This window comes from Anser anser, assembly GCF_964211835.1.
Source record: "Anser anser genome assembly, chromosome: 1".
NCBI classification, from domain to species: Eukaryota; Metazoa; Chordata; class Aves; order Anseriformes; family Anatidae; genus Anser; species Anser anser.
The window spans coordinates 213,658,519-213,678,069 of NC_139720.1; the positions used below are offsets into that span (position 1 = coordinate 213,658,519).

At 53.0% G+C, this 19,551-nt stretch overlaps 2 protein-coding genes across 4 annotated transcripts in view; one reads left to right on the top strand and one right to left on the bottom strand.

The window, feature by feature from the left end:
- Positions 1 to 1,027, bottom strand: part of GDPD5 (glycerophosphodiester phosphodiesterase domain containing 5) — a 164,373-nt gene extending 163,346 nt beyond the window's left edge. For 2 of the 3 annotated variants that reach the window (XM_083834215.1, XM_083834216.1), the window contains exon 1: positions 776 to 1,027. The gene's annotated coding sequence lies outside the window, so the exon portion shown is untranslated. The remainder of the gene's footprint in view (positions 1 to 775) is intronic. The other variant, XM_083834218.1, reaches the window with a different exon arrangement.
- A 5,693-nt stretch (positions 1,028 to 6,720) lies between these two features.
- Positions 6,721 to 9,322, top strand: LOC310886079 (uncharacterized protein). The gene is made up of 2 exons (XM_083810154.1): positions 6,721 to 7,188; positions 8,941 to 9,322. The coding sequence occupies exons 1-2, from the start codon at positions 6,866 to 6,868 to the stop codon at positions 8,942 to 8,944; spliced, it is 327 nt and encodes a 108-aa protein (XP_083666280.1). The 5' UTR covers positions 6,721 to 6,865; the 3' UTR covers positions 8,945 to 9,322.
- The last annotated feature ends 10,229 nt before the right edge of the window (positions 9,323 to 19,551 follow it).

Here is a 19,551-nt window from a genome sequence, read left to right on the forward strand (position 1 = left end):
CAAGAAATTCGGGGTGCCCAACACGACCGGGCTTTGCTCCGGGGTGATGTCCCCAGGAGCCACCCAGGATGTCCCCACGGCAGCTTCAGAGCTCGGGGGGGGAGCTGGGTGCTGGGAGAGCAGAGGGTGCTCCTCCAGCCCTCACCAGGCAAGCTGTCATAAAACCCTTTTGGGATTTTGCTTTCTCAGGATTTTACGGCACCGGACAAACCCGGAGTAAAGCCTCGGGGCCGTGGGACACGGCGGGTGGCGTTATTTTGCGAGCGGTGTCTAAAAATGAAGAGTTACCTGTAAAACAAGTATGGCCTAAAGGAGACGGGGGGTGGGGGGGGGGTGGCCGGATCCACACCCTGGCAGCTGGGGGGGTCCTGGGGAGCTCGGGGGGCACCCGGGCACCCATCCCAGGCGGGTGCCCACCCACGTCCCCCACCACACAACAGCACCCATCGACTCCCAACTTTGCTTGGGATGCTCCCAGCCAGGTGAGCTAAATATTTTTTTGGGGGGGGGGACACCACTTGGAATAGGGTGGGGGAGCACAGAGGGTAAGGAAACACATTTTGGGGAAAGAAACGCCTTTTTGCTCCCCCGCAGCACCTTTTGGGTGTCAAAAGCTGTGTATTGGCCAAACCCCAACACCCCCCCCCGGCTCAGCATCACCCCCCCGGGCACACCCTGCACCCCCGGGGCCGGTCCCAAGGCTGGGGGGGGGATGCAAAAAGCCCCCCATTCCCCCTCCCAACACCTCCCCAGTCCAACCAGTCCAACCATTTACCTGCTGCCACTGGGAGATCCTCCGTGTCGCCAAGGTGGGGTGGGATAGGGGGGGACACGGCCCCTGCCAGCGATGCCCCCCCGCTGTCCCCTTGCAGCGCGGGGGCTGGGGACAGCGCAGGGTCGGCAGGAGGGAGGTGGCACCACCGCGTCCCCGTCCCTGTCCCCGTCCCTGTCCCCGTCCCTGTCCCCGCAGCCCGGCGCGGCTCGGCTCGGCTCCGCCGCCCGCTCCCGGGAGCGGGGCGGGGGCTGGGGGCGGGCGGGCTCCGCCCCGGACAGCGGCAGGAGGAGGAAGAAGAGGAGGAGGAGGAGGAAGGCTGCACCCGAAAGCTGCCAGCCCCTTCTTAGTAGGGGTGTCCCTACGGGGATGCGGCTGGCTGCAAGCATCGGGGTACCCCCAAGGTACCCCCAGGGTGCCCCCAAGGTGCCCCCAGGGTGCAGGTTTGGGGGTTCCCCTATGGCCCTGAGACCCCCGAGGGGCTGGGGAAGTCTTGGGGTGCTTGGTCCCGAAGGGGTTTTGGCAGTGATGAACCCCCAAAAAGCCTCATCACGTAGCACTGATTCCCCCCCTTCTTTTCCTGGGCGAGCCAGCCTTCCTCCACCCCCATCTTCCTCTGAAGCAGGAGGTCTGGAAATCGTCCACCCCGGGAGCGATGTGCACACACACGCACGCACGCACGCACGCAGGGTGCAGCGAAAATAAAATCTACCCTTGGAAACCTCGGCAAACAAGAGCAAAAATCCAGCCCTGCACGCCCCGGGACGCAGTTAACCGGGCACCAGTAAATCCCCGTTTGGCAGCGGGGAGCGGAGTGGCCATAAGGGAAAACACTTCTAAGGGAAAGGAAAAAAAAAAAATCTGTTTCTGGGATATTTATATCGAAGGCGATCGCGTCCCAAAGCCTGCTCAGGGGGATGCTTTGCGCAACGGGGTGTTCCCATCCCGGCTGATGGAAGTGGCAGGGGAACAGATGAAAAGGGTCGGGCACAGATTTGGGGGCTGCAGCTTGCTGACATCTCCTCCTCCTCCTCTAATTGTGCCCTTTTCAACCCAACAATTATTTATTTTTTCCATCCTCTTCCATCTTGGTCTTCCCCTGCTCTCCCAAGCGTGCACCACGGGGGGGAGTTCCCCAGGACCTCACCTGCAAGCCCTGGGGGTCCCGGCGCAGGAGGTGCACGTGGCAGCAGTTTGGGGAAAGGATGAGTGTTTTGATGAGTGTTTTGCTGTGCCTACACCACGCTTGGGATTTGTTTCCTGCACTCTGTGAGAGCAGGGATGAATCAGAGCAGCTGGGGCTGGCTCCGAGCTGCTGGGTGCTCAGACCTGCTGAACTTTGTCCCCAGCATCAGGTTTTAATGCAAGGTGGAAAATACTCACCTGAGAGCAGCAGGTCCCTTCAGCAAGTGCCTTTTTTTTTTTTTTTCTGCAAATTGGCTGTTTTTCACCCTTTTGGCCCACGCTCAGAGCCAGCCCTGGAGCTGTGTATGGTGCAAAAGGAGGAGATGTGCTGCCAAAACAACATGCGAGGTGAGACAGACACCAGGCTCCTTTACCGACATGGGCAAAGCCGACAGCTCACAAGCAGCTTTTCCAAAAAAACAAGCTCAGAAATAACCCAAAAGGCTGCACCCTCCAGCAGGGAAACCTCATCTGGAGGAGAAAAGAGAAGGCAAAAAATCAAAACCTAGAACCTGATCCAAAAAGACGATGGCTGGCCACAGCAGGATAGGAGCAGGCTGGCGTTGCATCTGGGAGCGCCTTGCAAACGCCTTTCCTTCCCCCTCCTTCAGCTCTGCGGTTATCTTAAATCCTGGCGAAAATACATCCCATGTGGGCACTTTATTTGCCTGCTTGCTGGGCACGTTGATGGATGACAGGGATGTTTTTTCACATTTTTTTCCCCGCGTGCAGGGCGATAGGGGACAGGCGCAGGTATTTGGAGGCACATAGCAGAGCCATGACCGCAGCTCCTTGTGACTCTGCCAGGCTTTAAACAACCGGGATGAGATTTTGCATGCTTGGGTGTCTGCCTATAGGGATGGTCTCCTTGTAATTTCAGCAGAAATAGTTCGACCGTTTGTAAGATTAAGGGAAAACTATTTTCTTTTTTGGCACTGGGGGAAAATATTCTTATAACTCTTGAGGTTCCAGGAACTGCAGCTGCTCCCAGCGTCAGCCAGTAACTTGCTTTTCCCCGTCCCCGGGAACACTTGCTGAGTGAAATACCTCCGAAAAGAACCGCAGTTTGCACATTTTCAGGATTTTTTTTCTCCAACGTTGCCAGTTGAACCCGATGCAGACGCTGGGGAGCACGCTGGGCAGGGCAAGGCTCCCTTTTCCAGCCGCCTCCAAGCAGCTGTGAAGGGAGGAATGAAGAGCAGCAAGCCCGTCCTCCCCCCGGCAAGCACGTCCAATGTCCAAACCTTCACGGAGTGACCAAGGGAAGGAAATATCTCATTAATTTCAGGCCACTTCTAGGAAAATAAATGCAGTTTTGGAGTGGGAAAATGTTTTCTGGTTTGAAAGTTCCTGATCCCATTTAGAACCTTGAGTGCTGGGAGCTATTTTAATTATCTCCTTTCGGCATGGCTGGGATTCTACTGTGCTCATTCCTCACCGTATAACCCCAGCGATGCTCATTTCAGGATGTCTTACCTATAAAAAAGCCTCCTGCTCCCCCAGAGCTCACACTTTGCTGCATTAAGACCCGGCATGGCGCTGACGCTCGGATCCAGGGGCAAGTTTCAGTGGGCAGATTTCTCACCTCATCCCGTAAGAGTTTTGTTATGTGCTTATGGAAAAGGATCAGTTTTGGTGCCTGGTCCCTCCCCGATAAGTCGGAGTATTTTTGGGTGTTCTCTTTTTGTATTTGCTGCTGTGCTCAGAGTTGGGAAGGTGACCACAGGAAGGTTTGGGGAACAAGACAGGGTATATGGTGAGCAGCACCAGAAAACACAGAAATCGGAGAGCATTGCCTTAAAATAAAGTGGCTGCCACTTACCTTTTGGGAGACCAGAACCCCAAAACAGGCGAGTGTACGTGCCGTATGCAGTCTATACCCTGCTACTATTGGATTCCTCCACAGTGGGATTTTTGAGCAGAGCAAGGAACAGCTCAGAAATTCGTGACGGCACCCATGCCCAGTTGGGATGGAGACCCCAACATCCCATTGGGATGGAGACCCCAATGTCCTGTTGGGATGGAGAACCCAATGTCCCGTTGGGATGGAAACCCCAAATGTCCCATTGGGATGGAGACCCCAAATGTCCCGTTGGGTTGGAGACCATTGAGCAAGGACTTGGATGTTAGCATTGCCAACTCCATCTTGCAGAAGAAAAAAACGAGGCATGAAAGAAGCAAGGCCAAGTTCACCCAGAAGCCTCCTGTCAACACTATGCTGCACACATCTGTCTGTCTGTCTGTCTGTCTGTCTGCCCGTCCGTGCGTGGCAGCAGAGCTGGTGGGAAGCAGACCCCATCGCGGCATGCCCCAGCATCCGACCAGCCCCGGGCGAGGGGAAGGAAGCGTGGCGAGGGACACGCTATTGTTCGGCTCCTGCCAATGCTCGGGGAATGCAGGACAAACAGGAGGGAGGGCTGCGTTTTCCTGTGTTTGTACTGCAAATACTTTCATTAAGGTGCTTTTTCCTAATTCTTTCTCCCGGCCCTTTTGCCTCTAATAAGGGCGAGGAGAGTTCTGACTGCCGGCGTCCCCTCAGGCCCCATTATTTCCCCGTAATAACAGCTGCAGGGAGAACTCGTGGAGCTATTTTGCTGTTACAGGCTCTGCATTTCCACCTCTCCTTCACCCTTTTTTCTCCTCGCTTTACCCCCACAAGCTCACACCAGGCACCCAGCCCTGCAACGGGGGCAGAAATGGGTTTGGGATCCCTGAATTGCTCACGGGCTGAGAGCATGTGAATGTTTGATGTTACCCAGCAACTGGAGGCGAAGATATCGCGTGTCCGCTCAGCCAGGAAACGCTTTGCCTGTTTGCACAATAGCTGTGTTTGCCTGCTCTGCGGCGGGTTAACCCCGCAGCCCTTTCAGGAGGAGATAAGGTGAGGATGCTTAAATAAGAGGAAAGTCACTCGCATGGATTGTCGCTGCGGGTAAATTGGGTCCCGGACACCCTCTGTCTCCCCTAATTACTGCATGGAGAAGAAACCGGGCCACGCAGATGGCCCAAGAGCCATGCAATAAATGGGATAACGTTGGCCTGGCACGGTCTTTAGGAGAGAATTGCAGCCAGAACAAAATGCTTTGTGGCACGTCATCGGTGCAAAATTAGCCCTGGGCACATCTTCGCAGAGACCAGAGGCTGCAAGTCAGCAACAAAGCTTCAATGGGGATGATAAATGAGCATTTTTTTTAGCTGTTGGGAAAAACCAGCAGGGAAAGTGATGAACAGAGGCAGAAGTCACCCCCTTGGACGTCTTCATCTCACTTTAGATGCTCCTGCTCTGTATTTAAATACGGACTGGTTTTATAAATAAATGCAGAACATGACATCAGGGGCACAATCAGGTCAGTACACATGGCAGTTCCTCTTCTTTCCTATCTGAAAGGTGCAGTCGAGCCCCAAAGCAGGTGAGTGGAGTATTCCCGAGCAAAGGTTAACCAGCACTTTATCACAGATATTTTATCACAGCCCCATCTGGCCTCCCTGCCACCGTCCTCCAAATCGATGCCTAGGGAGCAAAGTGTGAACTCTCCCAGCAAGTGGCTCTAACTGCACTAATGAGGGTTTTTTGGCCAGCAGGCACCTTCCTGAAGGATGATTCTGGGACAAGGTTTGAGTTTCAGTGGGTGGATACACGGGTAGGGATGGAGGCATTCCTCCTGGAGACCTGAGAAGTGCCCGGGTCTCCGTCAGCCCATTTGGGATAAGGAGAGGAGCAGAGGGACAGAGGCAACGAGGCACAAACCCTTCTCCCTTAGGTGCAGAAGCCAGGAAAAATAGCAAGAAAAAGATTGTCTCTGCTCGATCTCCTCCAAACGTCTGTAGGACTCTCGAAAGAGAAGCTTGGCTTTCCCAAAAGAGTGAGGACAAAGTCGGTGAGGTCCCAGCAGCGGGCTGCAGACGGCATCGAGTGTGTTCAGAGGTGCAAAGAGGCAGCACAAGGATGGGGAGATGGAGGGAATTAGGACGATGAGCATTTGGAGGTGCCAGGAGGAGTCTTTGCGGGGTGAAGAGTAATGAACCCATCCGTAACCCTGCTCCCAGTTAGAGGCTTAGGATAAACCCAGGTCTGTTACAGGGAAAAAAAAACAAAAAACAAAAACAACAACAAAAAAAACCACCACCAACAACAAAAAAACAGGCATGCATTAGAACAAAATCCCATATTGTCTCAGCTATCGGCCTGCATTACCAAAGCTCTGCGGGTGCCGGAGACATTCGTGGCCATGTGCAATTAGCGGAGCAGTAAAATAAATATCTGGGTGGAAGCCTGGACTGACGGCTCCCCATCCAGCCTGGCCAAGGGGCAGGGTGTCAGACCAGACGTCTCCCTCCCCATCTGCCCACAGTCTGCAGCTGGCCGTGCTCAAGAAAAATGTGCTTGCTGCTACAGCCACGTGTTGTCAACAGAAAGGGTGCAGCTGGCATCTGCACGAGGGTGCTAGGAGGAGGGAAGCATCAAAAGGGACGATTTAGGATCATTTTTAGGATAGTTTTTTGCTCCTGCAAAGGAACACCTAAGTATTGCCAAAGCTCCTGCTTTCCCCTTTTTGGAGTCACTCACCAGCATCTTGCTCGCTGTCTGGTGGTTCCCTGAGTGAAGGCAGCTTCGGGGAGGAAAATCGGGGGCAAAAAAAATAATTTCAAGCTTGCAACTCCTTTTTTTGAGATGTGCATTTAGCTGTAGGTGGGAATAGCTATCCACCCACCGCCAGACTGTGTTGAGATATGTTGTGAGAACTCCAGGGCAGGTGGGTGAAGCTGTCTCTGAACTAATTACTCAGAATGACGGTGTTTAACAGCATTCTCTAGATCCTAGATGTAGTCCAATTAATAAACAAATGTGGCTGAAACAGTGAGGAAATAATTACTTTTTTCACCTTGTGAAGCCCATTTCCCCTGCCCATGTGGGAAGCAGCTTTACCAAAGATGCCCCAGATGCCATCTGGCCTGAAAAGCCAGAGGGGAGAGGATGAGGACGAGGACGAGGACAAGGATGACGATGAGGACGAGGACGAGGATGAGGATGAGGATGAGGACGAGGACGAGGATGAGGATGAGGATGAGGATGAGGACGAGGATGAGGATGAGGACGAGGATGAGGACGAGGATGAGGACGAGGACGAGGACGAGGACGAGGACGAGGATGAGGATGAGGATGAGGATGAGGACGAGGACAAGGATGAGGACGAGGATGAAGGCCAAACCTCACTTGCATCAAAATCCAGGTGGGCTTTTCTGCAGCAGCTCCCATCCCAGCCATCCCCATGGGGTTCAGCAGGTTACAGCTGGCTCCAGATACCTGGTTACACCTGGTTTCAGATAAGATTTCCCTTATCAGAAACATTAATCAAAGCTTTCGACGATGCCTTTGTTCTGTGCCTGCGCAGCACCGAGCACAGGGAGGTCGAGGCTCAGGGCTCACACTCCTGGTGCCAGCACAGAAATCCCTTTATCGACAAAAGCCCTCACCGACACAGCTCCCTCCGGGAGGACTTTCTCCTGCTCCAGCCCGTGCAAGGTTTTAACCTCATTAATTTGGCTTTGGAGGCGATGCTTATATATAAGCACAGATAGACACACAATCAAACCCTTTATAGACCTGCACCGGTCCGGTTAATATTAAACAACCCCTAGGGGCGATATCCCTCCACTTCTGCAGACCGAGGGGAACCTGCAGCATTCTTCTCATAGCTCGTTTGCAGGTCGCTGAAATAAAACCTCGGTGGCACAGAGCCGACCTGGGTCCCCGAACAAAGCAGCTCTTATCCGGCCGGGCAGAGGAGAACATCGCTTTGCTGATTATCTCCGTCCCGGGGTTTCCTCGGGTGGAGACGCCGGGCTCCGTTCGGTGACCCTATAACGGGGGCTTTATCTGCAGGCGGGGATGAAAGGCCCCTCACAGATGTCGGTGACGGGGCGTGTTTGCACAAACAATGCCGAAATTAAACCCCTGCGGTTCAAAACCTCATTGTCTGGAAAGCACTACGTGAATCCGTTTCCCCCTTCCTAATAAAAAAGCGGTGTATTTTCTCCCTGCCGCAATATAACGTAGTTCTGTATAATACTGTTCTGGCCTTTCATACAAATTTAATCAGTAAATTGCTTTTTTTGATGGATGAAATAGAGCGGGGGGGGGGGGGGGGGGGGTGGTGCCTGTGATTTCACTTGGCCAAGCCTCGGTAGCTACGTGCAACACACTGCTAAAATCACGTGGGGATTTTGGGGCACGTTTGGCCCATCGGGACCTTAATGTAAGGCAGCGGAAAGTGGAGTCTTCCTTGCAGAAGTGCCCAGCCACTGGCTCACGGGGAGGATTTCAGGCAGAGTGGGGTCGTTGGCTCCTACCTCCTCATGGCCACCAGCAGGAAAAAGGTCCCAGGGGACTGGAGGCACTGGTTGGGCCAGGGCTGGGCCAGGATTAGTTGCAAGGGCTCCTTGTACCTGGGTGCCAGGGCAGGACAGAGCCCAAGGGAGCTTCGGCAATTATTGTATGAATCCCAGAGGATGCAGGACGGGCAGGGCTGCCTGTGGTCAGAGCAGGGTTGGGCACGGCAACGTCAGAGCATCCCACGGTTCTGGTGCGGGAGCCGCTGCCCTCTGGATGGATTTTGCCAGCCTCAAAGCTGGGAGGCTTTTTGCCTTCATCCCCTGGACTGAAAAATCCGTCCTTCTGCTCCCCAGCCAGCTCATGATGGGTTGCATGGAGGAGAGATGAGATAGCTCCTTTGATCCCGGTAGGTGTTAAAATAATTCAGGGGAACGGTGATCCATGCAGCACGTTGTCCTCCGGGGACAAACAGGAGGGCGTTGGAGGCAAGACCCACACATTCTGCCATCACTTGGGCAAATGAGCCCAAATCGTCTCCCAGGCAAGCTTTGGCCTCACCCAAAACACGGCATGGCCATGTAAAAATCCTCCCTTCGAGCCAGGAGTTAAAAGCCCCAAAAGCGCTCATTTTGACCCATTTCATGCCTAGGTAGCCCCGTGCCTCGCTCTTAGCAGAGGGAGGATCCCAGCTCGGGTCCTGCTGCTGGCCCTGGAGCATGGAGAACCTGCTGGTCTCGTCTGGCCTCCAGCCTCCAGCTCCACCTGCCGAAACCAGTCCCAGGAGGAAGGCTCCCATCCTCCTCACCCACTGGGAGCGTGGAGAAACGCTCTCAGCCTCTCCTGCCATCCTCCCGGGGCAAGACCTGCCCCTCTTCGGCTGCTTTCATCTCGAGCTTCCCCTCCTCTTCCCGGTCCGGTAGGCTTTTTTCCTGTTTTCCCATGCCGTAACCTCACTTTTTATTTGAGCAGAAATGGTCACGTTTTAGGAGCAGGCACCCCAGGCCCCATAGCGGGTCACAAGCGACCCTACGCCACGGGGGCACTGCTGCAAACGCCCCCACATCCACCAACACAGCTCCTCTCCCCCGGGGCAGATTTCCCCTCCTGGATCACATAGAGGCCACAAAACATTTACTTTGAACACTTTGTAGTGTTTGGGGTGGAAAGGTTACAAGGAAAACGCTTCCCCTATTTACGCTACGGACACGGCAGCCACCGACCCGCTGTGCGGGGCAGCGCCCTCGTAATGAAGAGAGCAAATATTGTGTTGCACAGGCCTAACGAGCTCCTGCTTTCTGATGCTGGGCCCATCCAGGGAGAGAAACCTCCTTAAATACTTGGGATTCCTCCGACAGGGATGAGAGGAATAATATTTGGGTGAGGAACACACCCCGCGTAACAGCATCTGTGCGCGGGGTGGAAAGGAGCCGGCATCTCCCGGCCACAGATGGTTCCCATCAAGAGGAATTTTTTTTCCTTGCTAATCCCAAAACAAGCCCGAGATGTATTTTTATTTCAGAGTTAAGCGATGAAAAAAAGAAACTCCAGCATGACCCCTTGTTTTTCTGGCCTCGCTCCCTGCCTGGCCTCTGCTCTGAGCAAGCACAGAAAATTCATTTCGTGTTAGGGGCAGGCCCTAACAGAGACCCTGAGCCCGAAAACTCCTGGGTGGTTCCTCCAGCTCTTCTTGACCTGGAAATTTATCCCATTAAGGCTGGAAGTGGGGGTGAAAATCCAGAGTCAGCGCTGCCTCGCTTCATTTCTGGGCTTAGCCAGAAGAGGGAACCTGCAAGAAAAACTGAACGTTGCCAACAGCAGAAATGTCAAAACTAAATCTCTTTTTGGGGGTTGTATGTCCATGTCCTGCTGAATCCTGCTTTTCAGGAGGAGGCTGGGGGGTTAAACCAGCAAAGAAGTTAAATCTGAAATGGGATGACGGGAGGAAGAACTTCTGGAGGAAGACCTGGTAGTGCCGTGCTGCAGATAAGCTCCCACCATAGCTGCAGAGGGGAAGGTCCCCCCGTCCTCCTGAACCTGCTGCCATCCTCAGGGCTCATTCTTCCCCCATTTCCTAGCTGAAAGGGAAGAGAGAGGAACTCAAGGGCTTGATAAAAATATCCAGGTAAAAAAAAACAAATCCGGTTATCCATAAAAATATCCAGGACTTCATGCAGGTGGCGAGGAGCAGCCCTACAACCAGCAAGCACCTGCAAGGAGGGGACCTGGGGACGTGTGTTTAGCACTGCACCTGGAGCTGTTCCCTTAGGGACTGATCATTTTGGGGTGTCTGTGGGGTGGCTATGGGGTGCCACAGCTTGGAGCCGCAGGAAGGGGTTTTGAGGGGGAGGCAGGGCCAGGCACCAACCTTTCCTCGCGGGGTGAAGCAACTCTAGGAGGCGGCGGTGTGCCCTTGTTTGCCCAAGGGGGGTCATTAACAGGAATAGGTCATTAACAGGACCCCACAAAGGGGTCGTTAATAGGAATTCGTCTTTGGTTGGATCTTCAGTGCAGGATATTTGCACAACCACCCCTCCTGATGGAGGCGGGCAGCCCCCTCTTCCTCACCGCCCTTCCTCGCCCCGCGGTGACTCAGCACGCCCAAAGGCTGACTCAGCACGACCTCCCAACTGCATCGGGCTCCCCCCGTGCCCCGAGACAGGGTTATGGGAGGAGGAAAACTCTCCTCCTGCCATCCCCGGGGCCACGGGGACACGTCAGAGGGCACCGAGGACACGCCAGAGGGGTGGAGGAGCGGGGACAGGCTGGGGCAACGCAAGGGATCTTCTTTTGGATGGGGATGTATGGAGATAAGGGGATCTGGTCTGGGAGATAAGGTGATCTGGTCTGGACCTGCCCTCCTGTAGGTGCCCTTCAGGATGAGGAGAACTGCTGGAGGAAGGTTTGCAGAGAAGATTTTGCAGAGTTGAGGAAGGGGATGGGTAAAGCCAGGGCTGGTGCCTTGCTTCGGGGTGTTTGAAGGGTGTTGGTATGGACCTCAGGGGGTTAGGGAGCTCGGCTGCATGAATTACGGGTCTCAGCACAGACAGCAGGAGACAATTTTTTGCATACAAGGATAAAAATAAGCGTTTTCTGCAGCAAACAGCACTACCAAATGGCTGCCAAACCCTCCGGTCTGTGACCACCCACTGCAAACCCTGCTGGAAAATCACGGCAAAACTTGCATCCGTTTGCCAAGGATGCTCTCCTGGAGACCTGCAAAAGAAGTGGCCATCCCGAAACAGACACGTGAACGGTCAGCCTCCAGAAGACATTCCCTGACCCCACCACGAGCTGTGGGGATGGTGCTCCCCGACCTGTTTCACACGTGAGACGGAGCAGATAAAGGAGATGTTCCCCTCCAGGCCGAGCAAAATAAGCTCTAGAAAGCACCCCAGGTATTCCACGCTTCTCACATGGATGGACGGACACTAAGGCTATCTCTGAATTAATGACCCAATTAGGAATTCCTAACCGGTCTTGCCTGGAGGTGAAGCCTCCAGCTTTGCCCATCCTTTCAACGGCACCTCTGGAGCATCCGTCTTCCACCATGCCTTAGGAGTGCACTGTGTTTTAGATGTTCCTGGGCTACATTTGGAGCGAGGGATGCTCTGGGGACGTGGCACAACTGAGTCAAACCCAGGACCAGCTCTAGCCATAGAGGCTTTCCCTCCATGTGGATTCTCTAGTGTCTCATAAGGGTTGTGCTCACATCTGAGCCCAACGGGACGTTTATCTCCTCTCTCTCCCTGCTCCATCTCACAAAGCCTGGAGACTTCTACTGCCCAAAGGTCATGTCTGAAATTGGCCACAGGTTCCAAAAGTGGTTGGATGAGACAAAGAAGCCAAAATTAAGCCCACCTAAGCGTTGTTTTCCCTTTGCAGGAGAGGCAGCAACGCTGCACGATGCAGCACCGATGCCCATCTCTGGCCACGGAAGATTACAGGCTCATCCCGAACAGAAGGATTGTAGGAGTCAATCCCACTTAAGCCTTTCTATTTAAAGGAATAAACTACCCAGGAAAAGCAGCCTAAGATTAGAAACTTGCAGGATTTCCTCAGATTCCAGCCATTGGCCAGAGATTCAGCCCGGGGGCTGGTTTATTATTCTCCCAGTGCACGAAGCCCGCACCCCAGTGGAACTAAGCACGGATTACGTTCTGCAGCTCCATCGCAGAGCCAAAGCCCATGCCAAAAGCTGGTTTAACGCTGCTCCCTCTCTGCCTAAGCCCTCCCTGGCATTGCCTGGGTGACAAATAATTTTTCAGGCAGGAGCGTTTCGGCTTTGCTGGAAAGGCACGAGCAGGGGATGCTTCCTGCAAAGTGCATGCAAGGGTTTAGTGCATGAAAGGAGACTTGTGTAGGAGCATCTTTCATAAAATTTAGTGTTAAATGCGGTGGGAAGCAGAAAATAATGCCGCAGTGTGGTTAATTCCCAAGGCCAGCACAAGCACAGGGAGGTGGATGGCGGGTTTTGCTTGACCTCTAGGTACAAAGTCATGAAAATGAATGGAGGAAGAGCTGATAGGAAAAAAAAAAAAAAACATGGGGAAGGAGGAGTGGGTCACTGCAGGGGTTTGGTGTGGATCCAGACCTTGCCCTGCTGTGGTGCTGGTCCCACAAAGCACCAAGGATGCTCCCAGACCCGCCAGCACAGGCAGCTGTGGAGCAGGACACATCAAGGAGGATTTAGATAAAAAATCCTATACTTTGTGCCCTACTGCCTGGAAATTGGGCAGTTGTTTGGGATCCAGGTTTGATTCCCAGCTCTGCTGCTCCTCCCCAACCTGGGAGAAAGTCAAACCTAAAAGGATCTCCCCTTATCTTAGAAAAAGAAAAGAAAACAGAAAGCAGAAAAGAAACAAAGCCTGTTCCCAATGGAAACAATGAAATCTGGTAGGACTGTGCAGGCTCACAACCGTGCATGCAAAGGTAAGTGCAACCAAGTTGCATGTTCTGAAGGAACCTATTTTGGCCAAAAAAGCCACCGAGCCAACAACAAACCCAGCCATGTTAGCAGCTCACCCTCAAAAGAAATATGCAGAGCCCAAAACTTGGCTGGATTTGATGATCTTGAAGCTCTCTTCCAACCTAGATGACTCTGTGGGAGATCTTGGAGAACTGAAGGTGGGAGGAAAGGGCTCCAGAGGTGGATCATGCCTGGGACACGCCTGGCTTGGTGCTCGAGGGATGCCTTCACCAGGAGGCACCTCCACACGAGGCTGCCCGTGGCTGCTGCAAGCCTGAGCTCTGTTGAAATCATTGCCTGGTGTTGTAACCGTACAAAACTCAGGACCTTACACCATTGCATCAGATGTTTTCCCTGAGTTTCCTTAAGGGCTTAGCAGGAATTTGGGAACCTGGGCGCAGTCCCCAGTTGCACCAGGGCATGTGGCCTCACCCGGAGGCTGCGGAGCTCCTCCTTAACGGAGGCCCAGAAGATCCTCGGTGCTGTGAACGGGACCTTGTGGCTCTCAGAGTCCTCCTCCTGCCCAGCCATCACTGAAGTCACACCAAAGTCCACCAAAGCTGTTTCAGTCACTCTTTTCTCCCCCGTGTGTTTATTGCCCCTTCCCTCCCCGGACCCCCTACGGACTTACAGGCAGCCATGTGTCATCCTCTGCTTCCCCAGACTAAACAAACCCTGCTCGCCCGGAATCCCAGAGCCTTCCAAAAGCCACCGAGCCTTGCCCCAGGCAGGCCCAGCTCCGTGTTTATCAGCCACGTGCTTTAAAACCTCCGGCAGTGGGGACTGCAAGCCCTCTCCAGCCCCTCCATCCCTTTGATTTCCCACAGTGTCTGACCATAGCGGTGACATCTGTGACATCTCCTCCTCTCTACCGTGGCATGGGAGTTTACTCCTTTCTTGTTTGTACCATTTTTTCTAGGTATTTAAAGTCTGTCTCATGTCTCCGCTTCTGGCAAAACAAAACAAAGGAAAAAAAAAAAAAAAAAAACATTTCATTCTATCTTTCCCCCAGGACTTGCATTTTCCTGACTGCACCAGGCTGTGTACATCCCAGCAGCAGGGCTGCTTGCAGGACACATCCCAGGACATCCTGACCCTTTTTGCCTGGTGTTTGTCATGGGATAATCCAACGGCCCCTCCCGAAACCTGCCCCGTCTTGAAGAACCCAGCACTGCTCAGCAGCACCCATCCCAGGCTTTGATTTCTCTTGATCCAAACTGCAGGGACTGTAAGAGGCAGCTCAGGTGCAATGCAATCAGTATTTCCCCATCTCATTTGTAGAAGTTTTGGAGTTTAAGGCTGCTGTGGGCCAGCTCAGCACGGGTTCAGCCCAAACCAAACCTTCCTCCCATGGCTCTGAGCTCGAGCAGCTATAAGGTGAACACAGGAGAGCGCCTGCTTTGTGCACCCTGGGCTTGCTTTTTAATACAGGTTGGGCATTTGTTGGTTGGAAGAGCTCTAGATTCAGCAGCCTGTGCGTAAACCAGCATCTGATCCAATTAGGAATGGAAATTCAGATGTGGATCCAGTGCCAAAATCAAATCCCTGCCTTGCTCGCACGGGTTGACCCATCACAGAGATGGAAATGTAGGCAGTGCACCTCGATTTATGTCCACATTTTGGGGCTTGAACCCACCCCTGGTTTAAAACCACACACAGCTAAGTGAATACACCCAGGAGTATCAGTCTGGGTTAAGAAACAGGGTGTCTTGCACCAAGGGAAGCAACAGAGCAAGGCAGAAAGCAGCATTTCTATTACAATGACACTAAGGCATACTTGGAATCGAGTTTGATTTCAGACCAGAAAAAAATAATAAATAAATAAATCAGGCAGCCTGCACTGCTCAGACCCCTTAGGCTGCCACAAAAGGGGAGTTTTCACAATATCCTTTTGGAAACGCTCCCTACGTGCTGCCAGAGGTTCTTGCAGGACCAAAAGCAGAGCGAGGGACGAGCTGCCTGCAAGGCGGCAGCTCCCCTAGGACAGCAGGAGGAGACCCAGCAGGCTTTAACAATCCTCCGTCCCCTCTCCACCGGGACAGAAAAAACGGAAATTCAATGCAGAAGAGGGCACCTGGTTTCGGGAAGGGGCTGCAGGGACAGCGGAGGTGTGCCCCCAGCTTTTCCTTCACCCTTTCGGCAGAGCACACCAGCTCGCCTCCCCCTCACTGACGCAGATTGAACGTCGCTGGAAAATAAATTCCTTTAACGAGCACGCCGGGATGGATCAGCTGACGGGGTTTGCCTCGGTAAATCTCGTGGTCACACAGCCCTAAATGTGCAGCGGTGGCTGGCTAAGCCTTTCCATTTATAGGGCAGGCGGGAGACGAGGGGATGGAAATAAAGTGTTTGCGAGCAAAAGGCCTCGGGGTCCTGGAGGCAGCTCCCCAGGGACACGGGGCTGTGGCTGCAGAGAGGTTTGCAGGGTGGGAAGGCAGCGTGTGCCCGGGCATGAAATGGAGCTGACTGAATCCTCTGCGTGTGGTTGATTCATCTTTGACTGCGAGGTCTGAGGCAGGGCTCTGGGAAGAGGGAGAAAAATGCTGGGGCTGCGTCTGCCCCAAATGCCCGCTGAGCTGGGGCATCTCTTCCAGGCTGGGCTGCAGTGTTAAATAAAGCGGTTCCAGGAGGGATAATAGAAGGGTAAAACCACCTCCCCAGAGCATCCTGGCTCGCCTCGCCAGCCCCACATCTCCTTGCACAGAAGCAGAAACCCACCTCCAGGACAAATCACAGCTACCTCCAAGGCAGGGCGCAGCCCTCGCTCCCCCGGGGCGAGCTGCCGTGCCCTAATAAAGCAGATTTTTCCCTCGAAAGCAAGACCCTGAGCTGCTCCTCCTCAGGAACCTGGCCTTTTGGTGAACTGTGCCAGTAAACAGCTCATGCCTCCAATTCCTCCTTCGTTCAGCTGATCCCTGAAAGAAGCACCACGTCCTTAAGAAGGACGCGCACGAGGCACCCAGAGCTGCGTACAGAGGCACTCGGCTGCCCGGTAAATCACCTGCAGACAGGCTGTGCTAATTACAACAGGCTCTAATTGCTCTGTCTTTGTTATATATGGGGTAAAACTTATTGCTTCGGATGGTTATTCTCGTGCAGGCAGCTGTTAGAGCAGGTCTGAGCGACTCTGCAGGGGGGTTCCCAACCTCTAGTGACTGCAAAGTCAATGCAGAATCTGCCCCCATTGCTGATATTTAATTTAAAATGTCCATTCCCCGAGTATGAAATGTTTCATATCAGATCCGTAGGCTTTTTGTCGGGTTGGCTGGTAATTTTTGCTGGCATCTGCGATGACACCGGTGAGGCCATCAGCTCCCATCACACACCCAGGGCTTGTTGGCTGTCCAGAAAGCAGCTGGTCTCCAGCCAGGTCGGATCAAAGTAATTAAAGAAAAAGAAAAAAAAAAACAACACTTCCCTACAAACCAACCCCCCCCCCTTTTTGGTCAATGTTTGATCTGGGACAAATCAGTGCAGAACAGACGCTGTCTGTGCTGTTATCCATGTACCCCCTGAGCCATTTGTGCCATGGGACACGGGGGGACGTGGCCTTTCCTTCTCCCCTGCATCCCTCCGAGATGCTCTGAGCTCCCCGCTGGGTGCTGAGGGGGTTTGCTGGCTTTTGGCAGGATGTGGCCCTCCAGACTCCCACCATGGGGCCACCCCAGGCTCCCTGGGGGGCTCCTCGTCCAGCAAGGAACCAGCTCCATCCAAGTTTTGTTCCCCCGGTATGAAGGAGCCTCTCCAAATCCATCCTGCTGCAAGGTTTTTCCTCCCGAACCCGCTGCTCCCTGCCTCTCTTTCCCTCCCCGAGGATGCAAATATTTCGGAGCATCCTCTGAGCGGTCGGGATTTGGACGGTGTGAAGAGTGCCCCCTGCAAGAGGACCCGATCCTGCCGCTGCTGCAGAGCAGAAGGAGAAGGGCTCCCCCTCGCCGTCCTCCAGAGGAACAGCAGCGTTGACCAAAGCCTTCACAACTGAACCCAAAAAGACGTGTGGCATCTCCTGGCGTGCCGCTCGGCGCCCGTTTGATGTTGCACGCTCTAGGATCCAGCAGGGTATAGGAGTACCTGTATTATCGTCTCATCCTTCCTCATGTTTGCTCTAATAAATTTCATGTTAAGTGACACTTTGCAAGTTTTAAGTGATTTTTTCTTACCAGGACAGAAGGGGATTGCAGGACCCGAGGGCATCGTTTCCACCTGTGTTGGGCAGAAGTAACCCTACCCCATGGAAATCTGACCCATTACCACAAAAATAACCTGATGTTATAACCAGAGGTATTGCAGCTGGGGGGATACCCCCTGCTCACCACTCGGGGGGGCTCCAGGACTTCAGCATCCTCCGGCATCCTCCGGCATCCTTCAGCATCCCTGGTACCACGAGCAGCTCCTGCTGGGCCCCCAGGGATGCTGACAGCTCTCCTCCATCACCAAACCCCGCAGGAATTTGCAGAGCTGTGCAAGGAGCAAGGAGCTGGCTCAGACTCTAGGGAGAGGCTGGAAAGGATGAGGCCAAGACGAGGATGCTCCTCTGCATAGAAGCAACGGCTGCGGCAAGAGCAATGCAGTGTTTAAATGGCTGCAGCACCCATCGTGGGGAAAAAGGAGCCTGTGAGGCAGCCCATGAGGTCTGGAATCTCCTCCAGCCCTGTTTCCTCCTCCTTACTATTTTTAAGTGCATTTCCACCCATCTCTCCCGCCTCGGTACGTTTCACTGACACTAACAGCCCGGAAAGTCCCCTGAAATATAATTGTTCTCCCATGTGTCGGCCCCGCAGGGATCAGAGGGAGCTCGGAGACAGCAGCGCAGGACTTTGTGCTGTTTGTTGTGGTTTTCTGGCACTTTTTGAAGCATGGGAAGCTGTTGTCCATCGCCATGCGTAGCCAGAAGTGTGTTCCCAGGGCAGGATCCGGGGCGTGGGATTGGGGCTGGGACAGGCAAGGGCAGCCCCAGAGGCTGGGGGAGGCTTTTGCCTTGATCTCACCCAAAAGGACAGAGAGGGGGTGACATCAGGGACACAATTTTCTGCGTATCTGAAGCAAGAGCATCGAGATCCTTCAGCTAACAGGAAAACGCAGGTCATAGGACCCTACAGGACCTGCTGCAGACGCTGCGAGCTCTCCTTGCTTCTCTAAAACCCGATACCACAGGGTTTTTGGGGTGTCCCCCAAACAACCTGCCCCTCCCCATCACTCCCATCCCCATTCCTGCACACCCTGCAGCTCGACCCGCTGGCAGGACAGCTCGAGGCAGCGGGGATGCACCCAGTGCACAGCTACGGGGTGAGTCGATGGAGGAGAGGGCTCGTTACACACCCCACATTTTATGAACTTGCAGGGCCAATTATTCTATTAGCTGGAATTAGGGAGAAAACCCCTGTTAAATAGTTAATTCATCAAGACACGAACTGTCACAGTGACCAAAGGCATTTCTAGACTGGGGGAGTGTTTGAAAACAGAAGATAAAATGGGGATAATAATCTAAGCACTTTGTTTCAAAGAGTTTTTTATTTATTTTTCTTTGTCTGAAAATTATATTTAAGGCTCCATTTGGCCCCTTTTTAGTGTAGAAGAAGAATAGTGAAATAAAAGAGAAACCATGTTGCATTGAAATTAAGTGTAGTGGATTTCCCTTTGGGCTAGAAAATTGCCTCTTCTGACTTTATTTGTCTCAAGTGAACAATGAATTTGATCTCATGGAGCGTCCCTTTGTAAAAATTCACCATTCCTCCCCAGATTGTGTCCGTAACATCAGAGGGGGTTTGCCCAGCTCCACCACCACCACCAGAGAGCCATTTCTGGCAGGCAGTTCCTCCCAGAATGGACACACAGCTGTGTGAGCTTCATCTTACCTTGATGTCTCTTATCTTGCTGTATCTTACCTTGATTTTTCTTATCTTGATTTATCTTACCTTGATTCACCTTACCTTGATTTATCTCACCTTGATTCATCTTACCTTCATTTCTCTTACCTTCATTTATCTAACCTTGATTCATCTTATGTTGATTTGTCTTACCTTGATTCATCTTACGTTGATTTATCTTACCTTGATTCATCTTACTTGATTTGTCTTACCTTGATTCATCTTACCTTGATTTCTCTTACCTTGATTCATCTTACCTTCATTTATCTTACCTTCATTCATCTTACCTTGATTTAACTTACCTTGATTCATCTCACCTTCCTACCCCTTCTTACCACCATTACCAACAGGACTTTCCACCAATTCAGCTCACAAGCTGGTTCTCCCTGGACTTGCATGAACAGGACACGATGTGAACAAGAGAAAA